Consider the following 20360-nt stretch of genomic DNA (forward strand, 5'->3'; position numbering starts at 1 on the left):
GGCTTCTGTGAGTTTTCGCCAAATATATTCCATAATACCTTAAATTTTTTGTCCAGCGTTTGTTGATAATCTTCACTCGCTTCGTTTTTTGCGCAATGGTACGGAACCTTTCGTGCGCGAGTCTGACTCGCACTTGGCCAGTTTTCTTCAGTCAATTTGACGGAAATTTCTGATATTTGATTATTTATATTTCTCCTTACAAATTGTCAACAGTACCATTGTAGACCTTATTGCAACCAGATAAGGTCTACCAATGGTTAGTTAAGTGTAATTGCTGTCACAAGTTTCCGTTGACTTCCACTTCCAACTTCCAGTTGCCTTTTTGTATTTCAGCTTATCATGCGTACTGAGCGGGGCGCTCTCGCAGCAGCCCTCACTCTTTGATGCAGTGTCAGGGCTACTCCGCGACACCAACAACCTATATCTCGGGGAGCCCCCTGACGCCGAGGAGCTGTACTCGGAGTACGACTTCGTCATCATAGGCGCCGGGACTGCTGGGTGCGTGCTCAGTAATCGGCTCACGGAAGTTGAGGAGTTTAAGGTTAGTATATTGCTAAAGCTATTTTGAGACTGAACGCCGCAGTGAGCTCGACAGAAAACGAGATGAGCATACCTAAGGCTCGGCCGCCAACCTCTTCCCTACAACTATGTAGGTGGTGCGCTGAGGTGCCCAAAATGCGCTCGAGTATTTAGCAAGAAGATAGGGTACGTGAGCCACCTAAGGGCGCTACAGAGAGTGGATCAGCTACACTCTAATAACGCAAATTAAAAATTGCCTACTCCAGAGCACACAGTCGCTGTGGCCGAAATCGGTCGGGAGAGCATCATCATCATTGCTGAAGCGGTGTATAATAAGTGGTCGTGGCCGAGTGGATCTGACGTCCGACTTTGAATCTGGAGGTCGCGGGTTCAAATCCTGGCTCGCAGCACCAAGGAGATTTTCGGAACTTGTGTACATAATATCATTTGATATTTACCACTAGCTTTTCGGTGAAGGAAAACATCGTAATGAACACTGCACACATCCGCGAAGAAATTCAAAGGTCTAGGTGAAGTCTCCAACCCGCATTGGGTCAGCGTAGAGACTATAGCCCAAGCCCTCTCCCGCATGAGAAGAGGTCTGTGCTCAGCAATGGGACGTATATAGACTGAATTATTATTAGAGTTTTGAATGATTCACGATTAGTTTCACTAGACTTATATTGACCGGGATATAGACCGTGATTTCCTTTTGTACGGGGTAATCACGGTCTATATCCCGGTCAATATAAGTCTAGTGAATTATTATTATTGCCGAAGACTTTACAGTCTACTACTAAACAGAAACAGCAACTGTATGAACTCGAACTAAATGCTAATCTATAAATTGTATATACAAATGTCAATCGCAATGAAAAAAAAACAACGATGACCTTAAAAATGCAGATGTCGCTAGTGACGTTGTTCACAGTTGCAATGACTAAATTCGCGTTGATTGGCGGATGGCCAACTGGCGGAATTGGTAACGCATTGGACCGGCAAAGATGTGGGTTCGAGTCCCACGTTGGCCAGTTTGATGGTCATCGTTGATTTTTTCATTATGTTTGACATCTACATCTGTATTTATAATTTATAGATTGTAATAATGTGGTAATAAAAAAGGAAAGATATATTTACATTTAAATGCTAATCAATGTGTAAAGCACTTATACAGTGTAAAAATATTAGTTACAATTAAAAATTAGCAGGAACCATACGTTTGACGTAAGTTATTCGCAACGGTACGCATGATCGCGATTTTTTATATATACATAATTTAAACAAGCGATCAATCAAATAATTTTATGCAGACTTCAGACAACATTAAATAGGCACAAATTAAACAATATCTCATTAAGTTTCATCATATATCGCAAGGAAACGTTAAAATAACAACAACAATATGGGCAACATCCGGTTTTATGGGTAATGACTAACGAGCGATCTTTTCCAGTTTTTTGTGATAGTGGAGTTAGAGGATAACCAAAAGTATGCACGATCAAAGAAAAATACATAATCATATCCACTAATAAATATGTAAAAAACGGTACTGATGTAAAATTATTCTTTAACCAGAAACGGTAATTTTGACACTGACGGATCATATCTATAATCAATCCAGATCAAATTCATAACCTGTTATTAAACAGAGTGCGCCTCTGTATTTTGTTTCTATGACATGAAAAGCGTAATGCCAAACCCTATACCATAATATGTCTCACATACCTTTACTTATATTGACCGGGATATAGACCGTGATTACCTTTTATATTGTTTTTGAGCTCCCGATATTTTGACGCAGTTACATGCATCTTATTCACGGGTAAAACTGAAGATAGCGGGTGGGTATCAAAGTTGTGTAGACTGCGCTCGGTCTACCTACCCTCATTTGTGCGCGTCGGCTGCGTTCGCTTTCAACGTTACCACCGGTCGCATTCACACTCGTTGGTCTGATTGCGTTCACACTCGTTGGTCTGTCCAAGCACACTACACTCACAGTATCACTACGCGTGTTTGATTCGGATATCACTGGTTTTTTGCACAAACAAATCACAGGATTCCACAGATTTGACAGTTTAAACCCATCTTCACGATTGAAAGTTTTGTATTTGTAAATTTCAACGATTTCTCTTACCATTCTTGGTATATAGTGGCAGTGATTTGTACCGGACTCAAGGAGATGCTGAGCAATAGCTGACTTGCGAACGTCATTGTTCTTGACCGCAGCGATGTGTTCCTTAATTCTGCAGGCAATAGTGCGTTTGTTCTGCCTAAAATACGAACTGCCACAGCTGCATTCAACTTTGTAATAAATTGAATTGTCGATAGATAATTAAGGATTGATTGATTATTCTCGGAATTACGATTTTAATATATTTCGCGCCTTTACAGGTGCTTCTTATAGAGGCTGGTGGAAGCGAGCAGCTTTTCATGGACATCCCTGTGATGGCCACTATGCTACAATTCACCGACGCCAATTGGGACTACCACACTGAGCCACAGGTACTCTATTTTTATTGTAAGTTATTTGGTACCAACTGACTATTGTCGACCCTTGATCGTGTATCTTGGAAGTGAATGTGTTAAACTTCGTCAGTAGCCATGACATCGAAATGTATACCTTTTTTTTACGTTGGGAAAATACCTCGATGGGAGCAAGACGGATATAACGGACTTAAGGACAAGGATGTCTACTACCATCTAAAAACCCAACGAGTGCCACCTCCGCCTATAACAGGGCGGCGCAGGATCACGGTGAGCATTTAACTGCGACGCTCCAGAGGGCAGCCCGCAAATGGGCTGCAGGCTCTAATGATACTACCATAGTGGCCTAGTGGGTGATTCCCCAATCCCCACAAGGGTCTACTAGGGCGCGCGGGCGGAGGTAGCAAATGCGCATAACGTCTGCGCTGACCTCCTGACGACCTACCGCAAATCACGTTCGACGTGTTGCCTCTCTGTTGCACTTGTAAATTCGTACGTAAGTGTGACAGGGAGGCAACACGTCAAACGTGGTTCGCGGTAGGCCCTCAGGCCTACGTCGACGGAGCGGGTACGCTTCTCGATCAAAATCCAAATGTATACCCACCAAGTGTCACTTAAGGTGCTCTTTCTCTCTACTACCTCAAACCAAGTATTTAACAATCTTGACAATCAACCTAATAGCTTTTTAAGCTCTTTAGGAACCTAGCCTCATTCAAGGTGAAGGTTAGATATCAATTTTAAGCAAACGAGGAAAGGCTCTATAGTTGCTGATTAAATGGACAAGAACAGACGTTGTAATAACGATTCCGAGTACGCATCAATGCCAAGTTGACGCACAAATCGCACAATATTAGCAATTTGTTTTCTTTCGGAACAGAACTGAAATTACGAGTACAATACAATACTCTTTATTACACACCTCACATAGTAATTTCTTAATTAAAATTAAATATTCAAAATCTAAGAAATTATTATACTTTGTACTGGTAAAATGAAAAAGAAAATAACAGCAGCCTATCTTCGATCTTATTGTCTGAATGCACATTTTAAGATTACGTAGCAATACAAAAGCTACACGATAGCAGACGGAATGACATATTCGAATGATACCGTTTTGCTAAATTTGATGTCAATGCCCCTCCTCAGGTCCATCGCACAAAAACACTGGCAGGTAGTCAATTAAGTGTAAGAAGTAAGGTAAGCAACGAAACGAACCAAATGCATTTTATTTCAGTTCAATACGATTTAAATACTATTAAAGTAATTAGTATACAAACCTATCAGAAACCTATCGCGTGTGGTACTGAGGTACCATATGAAAGGGCTTTTTGAGACGATTCTAAAAATATACCGCATCATTACATTTAAGCCATTTTTTTTAAATTAAAACATAGATAGTTTTCAAAATACCAAGTTTGTGCTCCCCCAGATACGATATGGCTGTTTTTTTTGTACAATATACCACAAATTATACGTTATATCCTCATATCTAAGAAGGTAATTTTGAAAATAATTTCATTTAGTTTTATAATATGACGTGTATCATAACGATTATGATACACGTCAGTGCTACGCAACGGAGATATGATATGGCAAAAGGATACAGACGTTGACTTGTGAACCTAGCTTTACAAATAAAACTTCATGAAAATTTATGGACTGGGTTATAAAAATGTTTTTATCGTTGTAAGTCAATTCAATTCTATCCCATGCATATAATATAATATAACATAAGGTATATAATATAAGGTCTAATAACCGTCGTGAATGTCGTGATTAAGACGACGACGATTTTATTGTGAAGATTAAAATCTGTTTTCGATGTTCTCGGTACCTTTTTGACGGATTTTAATTTGAACTAAAAGTATGTGTACATATTACATACTATAACTGTATACTCGGACACGGAATACTGATTTTGGACCGCTCATTGATAATATGATAATCACCCAAAAAAAGGTCTTCGCCAATTCGTAGGCCGACGTGAGGACTCACCACAAAGATAACGAAGGACTTATCTCAATGTTACAGTAACAGATAGATGATAGGAAACGTTGTATAACTATTACTAAACGTACGTGCCTAAAGAGCTAAGGGCGACGCTTACGTGACAGGTGGCTCATGCTAGATAATTTCAATGACAATGACTTTTCCTCGACCTAATTGGGATGTCAAACCTGGTTTGGGTCGTGTAATCTAGAACCACTTGTATACCGGACGACGTTCATTAGGTCATACCTGTTATTCAACATTAGCATATCAAACCGTAATGTTTAATAAATGGATAGAGCAATGAGTTTTTATACGAAAAACGATGAATACTGTTATGGGAGTTGATGTGGACATGATATTTATTGTGGCTAAGCTGTCCTTAGATTCATACAAGCTTGTTTTATTTATGGGTATTAAGAACTACATTTTGAAGACATGCGAGATTCAGTATTCTGATCAGGACTTATGCAATACTATATTTAAATGTAGGTGGCGTAATGTTTAAGCGTGGTGTGTCAAAGAATGTAAAATTGTATTGGCAATCAACAAATACGAGGGGTGCCTTTTAAGTTGTGTCGTTTGTAAAATCTAAAGACAATTTAAAGCTCAAGTAGGTACTATTTATTGTTTTTCTAGCATTTCGCCGTGATTTTTAATACACTTTTTCATTCGGTCGATTCAGTTTTGAAACCACTTATTCCACTCCGAAGTTGGGGCTCCAAGTGGTCGTTTTGTACAAGTCTACCGCCTCCTTCTGGGTTCGGTACCGACAGTACCGTTAACCACGAAGACATTGCTTGATTTTAGGGAAAGCAAAGAAATCATTAGGGCTCAAGTCAGGGCTGTACGGCGGGTGGTCGAGAATTTCGACGTTTTGGTCTTTAAAAACGCAATTGTTTGCCGGGAGGTGTGTGAGCTTGCATTGTCATGGCGCAGTGCCATACGATGTTTTCGGTTGATATTTCGGAATTCACTTCTAGTAAGCAAAGTGTGATATACTAGTCAGGGTTAACTGTTTTGGTATATCCTAACCCGATAGTGGCAACGTGTCCACTTTTGGCGACAAACGAGGTGACCATTTTTTAAGTACTTCTTGCTGTTTGGAATCTGGATCTTAAGCATAAATCCATCCAAGATTCATCACCACTGACATCAATTGCAATGTCACAAACGAGTTTTGAAGGACTCCTCGATCGAATTGTTGTAGAGTTTTGCGGCACCATCTAATGCAAGCCGTGTTTTGGTCGTCAATAAGCAAATGTGATATCCGGCGAGAGAGAGTCTGTCACTAGAGCAATCGCGTTAAAATTCCAAATACCAGTCACAGTCAGAAGGCATGATTCTTTGTTGAAAACAGTAGTCAAATGATCGCACGACAATTTTCCTATGAAATTTCCATTTTCACAACTGACTTGTCAACTTTGACTCGACGCTTTATTAATACGATTCGGTCCATTATAATTCGTTTATTTGTTTTTGAATTCTTAATTCAAATAGTTTTTGTTTTATAATTGTGAGAGATTTGCAAACGACAAGACTTTTAAAGGCAGCCCTCGTATTCATCCAAATCAGGCTTCATACTTGATAACACAACAACTAGGTCGATTTCAAAGTCGTGGCCATGTTAAGTTGACAATGACAACGAAACAGACATTAAAATTAAAACTTTAATTCCTTTTACAACCTGTTTTTCGATAATAATTAACATTACTAGTTAAAAAACCGGCCAAGTGCAAGTCTGACTCGCTGATAACCATAGACATGCGAATCAAATAAAATTGCTTGAATCCAAAAAACTATTAAGCATTCAAGTTGCGTCAGTATGTTCTTTTTGTGTTGTTGAAAAAACAGTAGCTATGAGTACATTACGTACGTATTGTCTGCCAGTCACACTAAAGTGTAGAGATTTGAATAAAAAACAAAAAACACTAAATAAAACGGAACCCTTATAGGATCACTCGTGCGTCTGTCTGTCTGTCTGTCCGTCTGTCACAGCCTATTTTCTCCGAAACTACTGGACCAATTAAGTTGAAATTTGGTATACATATGTAAGTTTGTGACCCAAAGACGGACATGTAACGTAAACAAATGAATTTTAAACATGGGGGCCACTTTCGGGGGGTAAATGAGAAAGAAAAAATAAAGTTTTTCAAACTATATCGTGTTACACATCAAAGGAAAGAGCTCATTGTGAGAATCTCAAATATATATTTTTTTATAATTTTTGGATAAACAGTTTAGAAGTTATTCAAGAAAGGCAAAAAAATGACCATTCCCCCCCCCCCCTTTATCTCCGAAACTACTGGGTCAAAAATTTTGAAAAAGATACACAAAATAGATCTTTATCTATAGATTGCAGGGAAACCTATTAGAAATGTCCAGTCAAGCGTGAGTCGGACTTAATTACTTAGTTTTTGATCCGACCCCTACGGGTTTTTTAAAGACATTTCACTCACGTTTCACATAAAAAATACATTGTTTAAATTGTGTAATATAAGTCCGACTCGCACTTGGCCGGTTTTTAGTTTATTAACAAACTCCTTTAGCACATATTAATAATGTCTTTAAAAAGTTATATACGCAATTTCACAGAGGCACATTGCAGTGAAGCCCGCACTAGGCATGGCCTGAATCGCGGGGATCAAAGTCATCACGAGCTATTAATATTAATAAAGATAAAGATAAAAATCTATTTATTCACTTGAATCTGAAGGATCTGTTGGATCGCTTTTGCATCGTCAAAAATCTACATTTTATCTTAACCGTAATTAATACTAAACTAGAAAAAAAGCATGCATGCATGCGCATGAAGTGCGATTACCTAATGGTAGTTACATACGAATTATACTTACCTACTTGTTGGCTGAATCAGCATTTTGCATCTTTATATTAAGCATAAGGATAGGAAAGAAAGAGGATTGTGAACTTGTATTTGTGTAAGCTTGTTGTGAGGAGGGAGTGAAATGTGTGTATGTGTGTGTGTGTGTGTGATGTGAAATCTAAAAGTGTAATGTAATGTAAAAGTTAGTTTTGATTTAATTGTGTTCGAGTGTTATGAAAAGGTGCATAAAGGAACTCGAAAAGGAATGAAGAAGTAATCCTAATGAATATGCAGTATTAGGATATCTTGGGAAGGTTTCAGAATTTCTTCTGATTCCTTGTAGTTCCAGGACTTTAGCAGGTTTAGTATACGAATTTTTGCCACATTTACGTTACAATGCCTAATGTCACAAATTCTAATTTTTTCTCTCTCTTTGCCTAGCCACGTCTCATTTTATTTGGAGACCGTCCGTCCGTCCAAATTCTAACTACTTTATCATAAACGTACGGGAAGTGAAATGCCGAGAAGCGCTGCGCAAAAGAAGGGATATGACATAATTATCTGCAATGCACTTAGCAACTCACGATAATAATTATGCATATTATGCGCGTTTACGTTTATTATACTTGCTTTACTTGCTTAGCATGTCACAAACACAACACAGATCAGGTCTAATCCTCATTACCATCCATCCATCCATTAAACATCTTATCAATTTCGCGACAAGGTTAGCGGGGTCCAGGTCCAAAATATGTTTAGTTTATTAGCAAATACCATTAACACATATTATTAACAGCGACGGAATATATATAGACGAAACACTCAACTCAATATATATTTTTGACTTCGAAAAACGGCCCATTAGACCTGTACCGCTGGCTATATTTTGACCCCTAGGTTATAAAAATATTAAAGTCAATTCTGTTTTCGCTTATGAATACTTTGTTAAGATGTAAATCTTACATTTTGTTTTGTGTCATATATATAATTTGCTTTTCTAGTAATTTGTTATTTTGTGGTAATTATTTTTTATTTTGAATTATCTTGGAGAAAAAAATATTCGAGAGAACACATGTAACTGTGTTGCATTTAGGATAGTGTTTTTAGTGTGAAAACATAGTTTGTGTCAATTACGTCCACTGCAATCTGATACTATGTCATAATATTCTAAATGACACAAAAAAAAATTAGAGTTAAAAAAAATTACTTAGGTCGAATTTAATCGTTTAAATAGGTCCATTAAATGATTTTGTGTCTTATTAAGGCATAGCTTCATAAGATATTTGATGATTTTGTTGTAACAGGCTGTCACCGTTACAAAAGAATATTAAAGATATTAGAGTTCACATCTTATTAATTTGAAATGCAAGATAAATAAGATGTATGAATTTGTGTCACTTCCATCCACTGCATAAACAAATATTACAAAAATATTATTTGCGTTCAAACGAAGCTAGCGGGCGGTCTGAATGGGCAACGGAGGCCGTGCAGGGTGGGGCCGCGGCGTGACCTTGCCGTACGCAACGCATGTTTACTTCGCCTGTGCGCCAAATTAACGCAACTTATTCAAAGAAGTTACGCAAACAACACAACAACAAGCAACAAGCAAGCAAAGAATGCGTCGAATTATCTTTTACCTATTTAAAACTCATAGATATTGTACAATGTCACCATTATGCAAAAGAACTGTAAGTACATGTTTGATTTGCGAGCGAGCTGGCAACATTGCGCAGGGAAATCTTAAAAATATCGCGTTTACGTGAACGCCACATACATTTGTGACAGTGATAGGGAAAAGGTACCACTAAAGTAAAATTTGGTTATTAATACCGTGACTTTCTTTCATTTTTTGATAAAAAAAATTGCTATTTATGCAACAAGTGCGGAAGTCATCTTTACGCACGTGTATCATACAATGTTTTACTATGCATTGTGCGAGTAAATAAAAAAACATGTCATGGCAAATAAGTTTAATTATTAAAAGGAGTGTTTTAAATCGACACGAGTTGCGAATTACTTATTCGCACGTGTATCGTACGTTTTACAGTACATATGGCCCTTTAAACTTTCGATATATGCACGGTAAGTGCTCTTTTCCGCACTAGTGCGAGAAAGTAGCACCATATGTACTGTAAAAAAAAATTGAAAACAAAAAGCACTAGTGCGGAAAAGCAGTACTTTCCGCACGATATGGCTCCGTAGGAAACGCACTTTTCGAGCACATGCATTGTAAAAAAATATATAGGACTGTATCTCCTAAACCATGCGTCGTAGCGCAAAAATAATAAAAATTTCGTTCCCCTTTATGTAACCCAAAAGTAATACATGAAAAATACAATGAAAAAAAAAAGAAACAAAATCTTTATAGGGCTGTATTAGCTGTATCTCCTATATCGTGCATCGTAGCGCAAAAATAATCAAATTTTCGCTCCCCTTAAGAAACCCTTAATTAAAACTTTAAAAAAAACCAGGAAAAAACTTTATAGAGCTATTATAGCTATATATATAGATATAATATCTCCTAAACCGTGCGTGGTGGCGCAAAAATAATAAAAATTTCGTTCCCCTTTATGAAGCCCCAAAGTAATATACTAAAAACACAATGAAAAAAAAGAAAAAAAATAACAAAAAAACTTTATAGGGCTGTATCTCCTACACCGTGCATCGTAGCGCAAAAATAATTAAAAAAATCCCTTTAAGAAACCCCTAATTAAGATTGAAAAACGCAAAAAAGAAAAAAAAGGAAAAAAAATCATTTTAGGGCTGTATCTCCTAAACCGTGCGTCGTAGCGCAAAAATAATAAAATTTTCGTTCCCCTTTACGGAACCCTAAAGTAATATATAAAAAACACAATGAAAAAAAAACACAAAAAAAACTTTATAGGGCTGTATCTCCTAAACCGTCGTAGCGCAAAAATAATCAAATTTTCGTTCCCCTTTGTGGAACCCCAAACTAATATACAAAAAACACAATGAAAAAAAAACAAAAAAAAGATCTTTATAGGGCTGCATCTCCTAAATCGTGCATCGTAGCGCAAAAATAATCAATTTTTCGTTCCCCTTTAAGGATCCCTTAATTAATACTTAAAAAAAAAAACAAAAAAAAAAACAGGAAAAAATCTTTATAGAGCTATATCTCCTAAACCGTGCGTGGTAGCGCAAAAAGAACAAAATTTTCGTTCCCCTTTACGGAACCCCAAAATAATATACAAAAAACACAATGAAAAAAAAAAACAACAAAAAAAATCTTTATAGGGCTGCATCTCCTAAACCGTGCATCGTAGCACAAAAATAATCAAATTTTCGTTCCCCTTTAAGAAACCCTTAATTAAAACTTAAAAAAAAACCAGGAAAAAAAAGTTTATAGAGCTATTATAGCTATATATATAGATATAATATCTCCTAAACCGTGCGTGATGGCGCAAAAATAATAAAATTTTCGTTCCCCTTTATGCAACCCATAATTTATATTTAAAAAAAAACGCAAAATTAAAAAAAACATCTCATCATTATCTCTTAAACCAAGCGTCGTAGTGCAAAAATAATTTAAAAAAACCCCTTTAAGAAACCCGTAATTAATACTTAAAAAAAAAAAACAAAAAAAACCAGGAAAAAAACCTTTATAGAGCTGTATCTCCTAAACCGTGCGTGGTACCGCAAAAACAATAAAATTTTCGTTCCCCTTTATGCCCATAATTTATATTTAAAAAAAACGCAAAATTAAAAAAAAAAATCTTTATAGGGCTGTATCTCCTAAACCATGCGTCGTAGCGCAAAAATAATAAAATTTTCGTTCCCCTTTATGCAACCCATAATTTATATTTAAAAAAAAACGCAAAATTTTAAAAAAAAATCATTATAGGGCTGTATCTCTTAAACCATGCGTCGTATCGCAAAAATAATTTAAAAAACCCCTTTAAGAAACCCGTAATTAATACTTAAAAAAAAAAACAAAAAAAACCAGGAAAAAAAACTTTATAGAGCTGTATCTCCTAAACCGTGCGTGGTACCGCAAAAACAATAAAATTTTCGTTCCCCTTTATGCAACCCATAATTTATATTAAAAAAAACGCAAAATTTAAAAAAAAAATCTTTATAGGGCTGTATCTCCTAAACCATGTGTCATAGCACAAAAATAATAAAATTTTCGTTCCCCTTTATGAAACCCCAAAGTAATATACAAAAAACACAATGTAAAAAAGAAAAAAAGAAAAAAAAACAATAAAAAAATCTTTATAGGGCTTTATCTCCTAAACCATGCGTCGTAGAGCAAAAACAATAAAATTTTCGTTCCCCTTTATGCAACTCATAATTTATATTTAAAAAACGCAAAATTAAAAAAAAAATCTTTATAGGGCTGTATCTCCTAAACCATGCGTCGTAGCGCAAAAATAATAAAATTTTCGTTCCCCTTTATGCAACCCATAATTTATATTTAAAAAAAAACGCAAAATTTAAAAAAAAAATCATTGCTGCTATGGCTGTATCTCTTAAACCATGCGTCGTAGCGCAAAAATAATTAAAAAAACCCCTTTAAGAAACCCGTAATTAATACTTAAAAAAAAAACAAAAAAAAAACCAGGAAAAAAAACTTTATAGAGCTGTATCTCCTAAACCGTGCGTGGTACCGCAAAAACAATAAAATTTTCGTTCCCCTTTATGCAACCCATAATTTATATTAAAAAAACGCAAAATTTAAAAAAAAATCTTTATAGGGCTGTATCTCCTAAACCATGCGTCGTAGCGCAAAAATAATAAAATTTTCGTTCCCCTGTATGCAACCCATAATTTATATTTAAAAAAAAAACGCAAAATTTAAAAAAAAATCATTGCTGCTATGGCTGTATCTCTTAAACCATGCGTCGTAGCGCAAAAATAATTTAAAAAACCCCTTTAAGAAACCCGTAATTAATACTTAAAAAAAAAAACAAAAAAAACCAGGAAAAAAAACTTTATAGAAACAAAATCTTTATAGGGCTGTATTAGCTGTATCTCCTATATCGTGCATCGTAGCGCAAAAGTAATCAAATTTTCGCTCCCCTTAAGAAACCCTTAATTAAAACTTTAAAAAAAACCAGGAAAAAACTTTATAGAGCTATTATAGCTATATATATAGATATAATATCTCCTAAACCGTGCGTGGTGGCGCAAAAATAATAAAATTTTCGTTCCCTTTTATGAAACCCCAAAGTAATAACAAAAAACGCAATGACAAAAAAAAAGAAAAAAAAAACTTTAGGGATGTATCTCCTAAACCGTGCATGGTAGCGAAAAATAATCAAATTTTCGTTCCCCTTAAGAAGCCCTTAATTAAGATTTAAAAACGTAAAAAAGAAAAAGAAAAAAATCTATATAGGGCTGTATCTCCTAAACCGTGCGTCGTAGCGCAAAAATAATCAACTTTTCGGTCCCCTTTATGTAACCATTAATTTATACAAAAAAAAACGCAAAAAAAAAAAGTTTTTTTTTATAGGGCTTGATCTCCTAAACCATGCGTCGTAGCGCAAAAATAATTAAATTTTCGTTCCCCTTTATGAAACCCCAAAGTAATATACAAAAAACACAATGTATAAAAGAAAAAAACAATAAAAAAAACTTTATAGGGCTGTATCTCCTAAACCGTGCGTCGTAGCGCAAAAATAATCAAATTTTCTTTCCTCTTTATTCAACCCTTAATTTATATTTAAAAAAAAAAACGCTTTCATTAAACTGCTGTAACTCGGAAACTTAGAATCCACAAAGGGGACTTTACTAAATTATGACATATGACATATTAAAGCCTGACCAGTAATATATGATCATTGTCAAGAGGGCGCTGTTCATTCTCATGTATAGGGTGACAGTTCAGTATAGTATGAAAAAATATTGTATTTAATGAACATCATCATCAATGTAATTAATGTTGCTTGCCACGCTTAAACATAACAAAAATCACAATAAATTGCGTCTTAAAATAAACTTAAAAAGTCTACTAAAAATCGAAACAAAAGTAATTTTTAAGTCGCTGATGTGACATTCTCAATCAAAAGGTAGGTACCACTTTGTCGTTTACCATAAAGACGAAATTTGATTATATCTTTATACAAATAACCTGTCAGAGAAAGTGGTACCTTTTGATTAGGAACGTTACAAATGTTGGTCAGTGTGAGAAGTGCAGCCTACAGTTTATTTTTAATTATATTTATATACCTACTACGGTAAGATTGATAAGACAATGTAATTATGCCTCCGAATGAAATAAATACACTGTATCGCAAAACTAAGTGGCGAGACAGCTCATAATGCCATCTCTTGGTTGGTCTTAACTTAACAAGGGTAAAGGAGATAGTATTAAGATCTCAGTCGCCAGCTGATATTGCGGCAAGTATAATAAGCACCCCACCCGCGTAGGTACCCTTCCCCGCGCACGCCCTTCTTGCTCAATTGAGTTTTATTTTGCCAGATAGTAAAAAAACCGTGGATCAAAATGACCCAAATTATGAATGATGTCTCAATGTGGTATTATAATATTATAGACGTAAACTTAATAATATGAATTTTTTTTTGTGGCAGATACAGGGTGTTAATTAGAAAAAAATTTTTTTTAAATAAAAGCGGTGGATGAATTTGACACAGATTTGTTTGAATAACATATAACAATGTTCTGTAAAGTACAACACTTCACTTACCGACTCTAATATTTTTTTAGGCGTTTTAGGATCAATATTAGGTATTTATTAAATGCCATTATACCCGTGGATGAAAATGACACAAAATGCGTGTGTACGTCGGAAGCCACTTTGCCTTTACAGGGAAACAAAGAATTTCGTCTCGAATATTTTTTTTACAGAATGCTGATTGAAAAAAGAAATACCTAAATTTCTACCTAAGCAAATACCTAGGATGACACAAAATATTATTTTTAGGTTTAGTATATGGTCTGGAAACTATATATAAAAAATAAGCAACATTAATATTCTTATAACCTCAGAAGTTATTGGTACAGGTCTACATATGACTAACACTTATCTGACAAATATGACTCAAAATTATCCCTTTACCTTTACATAAATAAACCTCGCCCAATTCAGAAAGCCTACTTATTTCTCTATGCCCACGCGAAGCTTTGAATAATACCCAATATTACCGATATACCATTTCGCGCTATTAAAAAAAAGTGTGATTTATCAATAAAACTTCTTTTCTTGATGGACTTGAGGGCGGTGTTGCCCGTAGCCAATGTCACGTAAAAGGGTAGGAACAAAATAAATGCTCTTAAAGCACGACGCTGTTCGGTGGTTGTTGTAGTTGTCTCGTAAAACCGATAGCTGGATTTTACGAGAAGCACGTGGACTACCGGCCGTTGACTCCAAAATGGTGGTTAAACACGCTTTGAGATTAATTCTCCATTCACTGCACACTACCACATTTGATTATAAAGCTATCGATATTACACTTTAAACAATATTAATGAGCAAAAAACAAAGGAATTAATCACGAGGCTACTATCAAGATGGCGTTCGAACCGGAAGTCTCAATAAAACTTATGATCGGGTTAAATAAAATTATACAGTGTGTAAATCTAATACGGGCAATAAAAAAGTGTGATTTATCAATAAAACTTATGATCGGGTTTAATAAAAATATACAGTGTGTAAATCTAATACGGGCAATAAATTAAACCAGATATAGAATTTATTCGTCTAATCATTAATTAAGAAGTTTTTTAATTTACACTTAATTATGACCCCGTAATTTTTTTTTTTTAATTTACCAAGCAGCAATGTACTGCAAACATTAAGAAACATAAGATGACATGATATTACGAGATACGAGCTTATTACTAGTTATTTTAAAACGCTCGTATCTCGAAACATTGTGGTGTATTTAGGCCAAGCATTAAGAAGGTATAGAGGGAAATGCTAAGAACACAATTTTTAACCTCGTTGCTTTGTTTGGACTAGTTAGGAGATGAACATATCAAAAGTCCCCGGCCGTAACCCTGGTGCTGGGGGGGAGAGGGGGGTTTGAAGGTTCCATTTTTCGGTTTTTCGATTATAGCTCGGAAACTATGCGTCTGAGCGACTTGGCCACTAATACAAAATGAAAAGAGATTTAATTTCTTACAAGTTTTATTCCTTCAAGTTTTTCGATATCTTGTATAGTTTTTGAGATATCCGCTCCGTACATGGCAAGGCAACGCGTCTGCAACCACAGTGCAATTTGAATACTGATCAAGAAGACTCAGTGGCACTATGTATAGATATTACATCAGACCAGGATTTTTCTCAGCGTTAACCTCGGCTCATGGCGGATATAATTTTCGATGTTTCGAAAAAATCGCGGGCCGTCTCCTTGATCTAGCTAGTTAGGCTAACTCACCGCCAGGGGCCCTAGCTAGGCGAAAATCGTTAATATTAAACACCAATAGAAATGACCTCGTGACTTTTCGCATCTGTAATTCCGACACATTTATTTTTCGATTGGCGTTTGTCCCGCCCGCTCCTACCTCTAGCTTACCACCAAGACTTATATTCACTACTGCAATGTAATCTTTGTATCATAAGAACTTTTTACCCAACATCCAGAAGATCACGCGGTCATCTAACCTTAGTGCGTTTATTGAGCCTCGATTAAACAATTTGTAATGCAAGGCACAGCAGCGGCGGCACGAGGCCAGTTCAGACCATTATCCGATTATACAAACAATTGTTCTTTTAAAAGGCAACAAAGCTGGACTAATGACGCCCTGAGACTGGCGACTAATGGCGAAGTAATTAAGAATGAGATCAAAGGGCGGTTGCATTCAACAGTCGGTTATCGTAATTATAGAAAAATAGAGAATTATATGCTATGCCATGACTGCTACGTTACGAAAAACATTAAAGTACCGTAAAACGGGGTGAGTAGGAGCAAAACTGACATTTAAACCTCGATAACATTTTATTTTTACATATGCCAACTGAATGGTGTATATAATAAGTGTTCCGGACGTTTGTATTTTAGTTTTTATTTTATTTTGGGTACTTCCATTTTATACCTTTGACGATAAACAGGAAATCCCACCTCACCCCGTAATTGGGGTGAGATGGGTTTTCATACAAAGGTGATTTTGGAAGATTGTTGGATGTTTTTTTTTTTATTATGAGTATTACTGTAGCTCCATTTTAAATTGGAATACATTATTCTTGTAACAGTAGCCTTAAAATCCCATCTCACCCCCCTTTTATCCTTTCTCTCCCTATTCGTAACCCAACTCTGCCCGCGAACCGTACTCACCCCGTTTTATGGTAACCATTTTGTCAAAGACTTCAGATACGGTTAGTTCCAATACACATTTCAATAATAGGTACAGTCAGCTGCAGAGAAAAGGTACCCCACGTCCATAGCAATTTACAGAACTTTGTATGCCTTTTCATATTCAGATTTGTGGTGTCCTGAACATCGTACATACAACAACGATCTCATTTCAAGTCAATCGGAACAATCAAAGCGCGTGTAAATCGACAACTACGGACAACTAAGAATTGTTGACACAGTGAAAAGAAAAGATTATACTAATTCATATAAAAATAGGGATGTATACCTAATCTTTTTTACATATCAGAACTTAAAGCACCTAAAGAAATACATAAGGAGAGGGAGAGATATGATAATGTTAAGCTTTGGTATAGGGTGTCAAGTAGGTATTCGACTTTGTGAACAGCCAGTTAAGAATGCATGCATTCCCCATTTCCCGACAATGGGCTGTCAACTTCTTGAAGATAAATTAGATAGCTCATTTCTTGACAATCAAGTACAGGTTTTGAGCTAGACGTCGTTACCGCGGCGACAATAGTTAGTGTCATTATCACGACTGGTAGTTACAGAAACCGTCCCCTGTCCAAGATAAACCTGAATAAACCGCTCAATCTCGGCTCTTTCAAGACGCAAAAAATAATTGAATAATTTGTGATAATTGAATAATTTTCAAAACAAAGACAAACATTTGTATGATCCATAAGAAATGTATTGAAAGTGACATTTGAAAAGACCCGCGCTACAGTGACGCTTCTAGCGGCAAATTAATTCGCGGTAGTCCCCATTGATAGACTCCCAATTTACTGTTATATTGTTACAGAGAGCTGGCTGCATGGGCATGCGCGAGGGTCGGTGTTCCTGGCCGCGAGGCCGCGTGGTCGGCGGCTCCTCGGTTCTGCATTCCATGATGCACACGAGGGGCAACAGGAGGGACTACGACCGGTGGGCGGCGAATGGCAACCCAGGTAACACCGGTTTATATTCTGTCTATTTTCACGTTCAGAAACTTTTGACTTTTCACTTGAGAAATTGTATTATTTTCTTTCTTTCTCAAAGTCCTGTTTTGTATATTCAACAGGATGGGACTTCGCATCAGTTCTCAAATACTTCAAGAAATCTGAAAACATGCAAGTGCCAGAACTGAGAAGAGATAAAGTATATCATTCAACAAAGGGAGAGATGACCCTTCAGTATCCCAGCTGGAGGACGCGACTCTCAGACGCGTTCCTTCAAGCGGGCGTCGAGACTGGCGGGAATATAGTAGATTACAACGGAGAAAAACAAATCGGATATTCCATCATACAATTTACGATGAACAATGGAACTCGCATGAGTGCGAGTCGGGCTTTCCTTCACCCTATAAAATATAGGAAAAACTTCCACGTAACCAAAAATGCTATGGTAACGCGTATTTTAATTGATCCTTGGACGAGACGAGCATACGGTGTGGAATTCCGCAAAGCTGGTCGCCGTTACATCGTGAAGGCGATGCGAGAAGTCATTCTGTCAGCTGGTGCTATTAATTCTCCTCAAATATTAATGATCAGCGGAATAGGCCCTAAACAGCACTTGACGGAGAAGAACATCACAACAATTGTCGATTTACCCGTCGGGTATAATCTCCAAGACCACTGGGCATTAGGCGGACTGACTTTCTTAATAAACACAACTGATTCTATCAGATCTGAACGCGTGGCTACATTCAGCAACATTCTAGAATATTTCAGCCATCATACTGGTCCTTTGTCAGCGCCAAGCGGAACTGAAGCTATCGCTTTTATCGACACTAATAATCCAAACGATCCCGATGGCTATCCTGATTTAGAGTTGCTGTTTGTGGCAGGCTCATTGGTTAGCCAGCCGTCGTATAGACAAGCCTTCGCTATTGATGATCGTATCTACGACAAAGTTTACGGACCAATTCAAGATCGCGACACGTGGATGGTGTTCCCGATGCTTCTACTCCCGGAGTCGAAAGGCCGAATAATGTTGAAGAATAAAAACCCTTATTCAAAGCCGCTTATCTACGCAAACTACTTTTCAGATGGAGGCCACGACCAAAAGGTTATATTACATGGTATAAGAAAAATAATTCAGTTATCAAAGACTACAGCATTTCAAAAGTTTGGAAGTAGATTGCACGATGTCCCGTTACCGAACTGTGCGCATCACAAGTTTAATTCAGACTCATATTGGTACTGTGCAATGAAGACTATAACGAATACGATTTATCATCATTGCTGTACAGCTAAGATGGGACCGCGAGACGACCCTGAAGCTGTCGTGGATTCGAGATTAAAGGTGTACGGCATAAAAGGACTGAGGGTAGTGGACGCGAGCATTATGCCGCGTGTTCCAGCAGCGCACACCAACGCCCCAACTTTAATGATTGCCGAGAAGGCGGCGGATATGATCAAGGAAGATTGGGGCATACGTATCAAGCCGATTTAATTGGCATATGATCTAATATATACGAAAATCCCAGTCTAGGCAATGAACTTACTCATATGATTAATCGATCAGTAGAGATTTTTATTTTAAATACATATTTATTTGTGAGACATATGTTAAGGTTTCCTTATTTTAGTGATCCTAATTCAATAGATCTAATAAGATGAAGCTCACTAATTTATAGATACGAGTATTTGCGTTGTGTGTAATGTGTGTATATGTGCATATTATTCATTGCACTGAGTACCATTCTTAATATGAGCACATAATATCTTAAACTATCGTTTATTATGTGGTCCTTGGATTTTATCTTCGTACGAATGGTTTAGTCTAGGATTTATTTATTTATAATTTATTTTAATATATCACCATTCAATTTACCTGCATCACAAGCGTGACTTGTACAGTAAACGTCATTTTGTTTTAAAAGTAGATTGTAAATAAGTCCCCAATAAATACTTTGTTATTTATAATTAGACTTTATTATACTTGTAAATCGAAGAATATTAATTAATAAAGAGTGAAAAAGCCACTCCATTTTTATCTATCCGTTATCTAAAGAAACCTGTACATTAAATTTATTAGTTGCTATAAATTCTCCAAGATGATAGTTTAGGTAGAAAGAAAAAAATGCAAAACTCGTTTTAAAATAAAAAATAGACATCTCACCTTTTATTTACTTAAAAAAGATTATGTATGCCGATTTGCTGAAGTGATTTTTTCGTCACCATTATCATATTACGTGCCATTGCTGGGCACAGAACTCCTCTTAATATAGAAGAGGGTTTTCAGGGTTTAGACTTGACACAGGACA

The 20360-nt window shown here is 36.4% G+C and overlaps 2 protein-coding genes across 5 annotated transcripts in view; one reads left to right on the forward strand and one right to left on the reverse strand.

The window, feature by feature from the left end:
* The window catches only part of LOC134750242 (flotillin-2), a 470025-nt gene that overhangs the window by 369098 nt on the left and 80567 nt on the right, over nt 1-20360 (reverse strand). The gene's annotated exons all lie outside the window — the stretch shown is intronic.
* On the forward strand, nt 332-19691 carry LOC134750012 (glucose dehydrogenase [FAD, quinone]-like). The gene is made up of 4 exons (XM_063685079.1): nt 332-541; nt 2911-3021; nt 17916-18060; nt 18174-19691. Exons 2-4 carry the CDS (start codon nt 2950-2952, stop codon nt 19544-19546), a joined length of 1590 nt encoding a protein of 529 aa, XP_063541149.1. The 5' UTR covers nt 332-541; nt 2911-2949; the 3' UTR covers nt 19547-19691.

The sequence above is a fragment of the Cydia strobilella genome, chromosome 19, assembly GCF_947568885.1.
Source record: "Cydia strobilella chromosome 19, ilCydStro3.1, whole genome shotgun sequence".
Classification (NCBI taxonomy): domain Eukaryota; kingdom Metazoa; phylum Arthropoda; class Insecta; order Lepidoptera; family Tortricidae; genus Cydia; species Cydia strobilella.

What these genes read in the sequence shown, in the direction of transcription:
- LOC134750012 (XM_063685079.1), top strand. Translation starts at nt 2,950, where the DNA reads ATGGACATCCCTGTGATGGCCACTATGCTACAATTCACCGACGCCAAT. An exon ending in ACTACCACACTGAGCCACAG is followed by an intron (nt 3,022 to 17,915) that starts GTACTCTATTTT and finishes ATATTGTTACAG; the next exon opens with AGAGCTGGCTGCATGGGCAT. An exon ending in GGCGGCGAATGGCAACCCAG is followed by an intron (nt 18,061 to 18,173) that starts GTAACACCGGTT and finishes TATATTCAACAG; the next exon opens with GATGGGACTTCGCATCAGTT.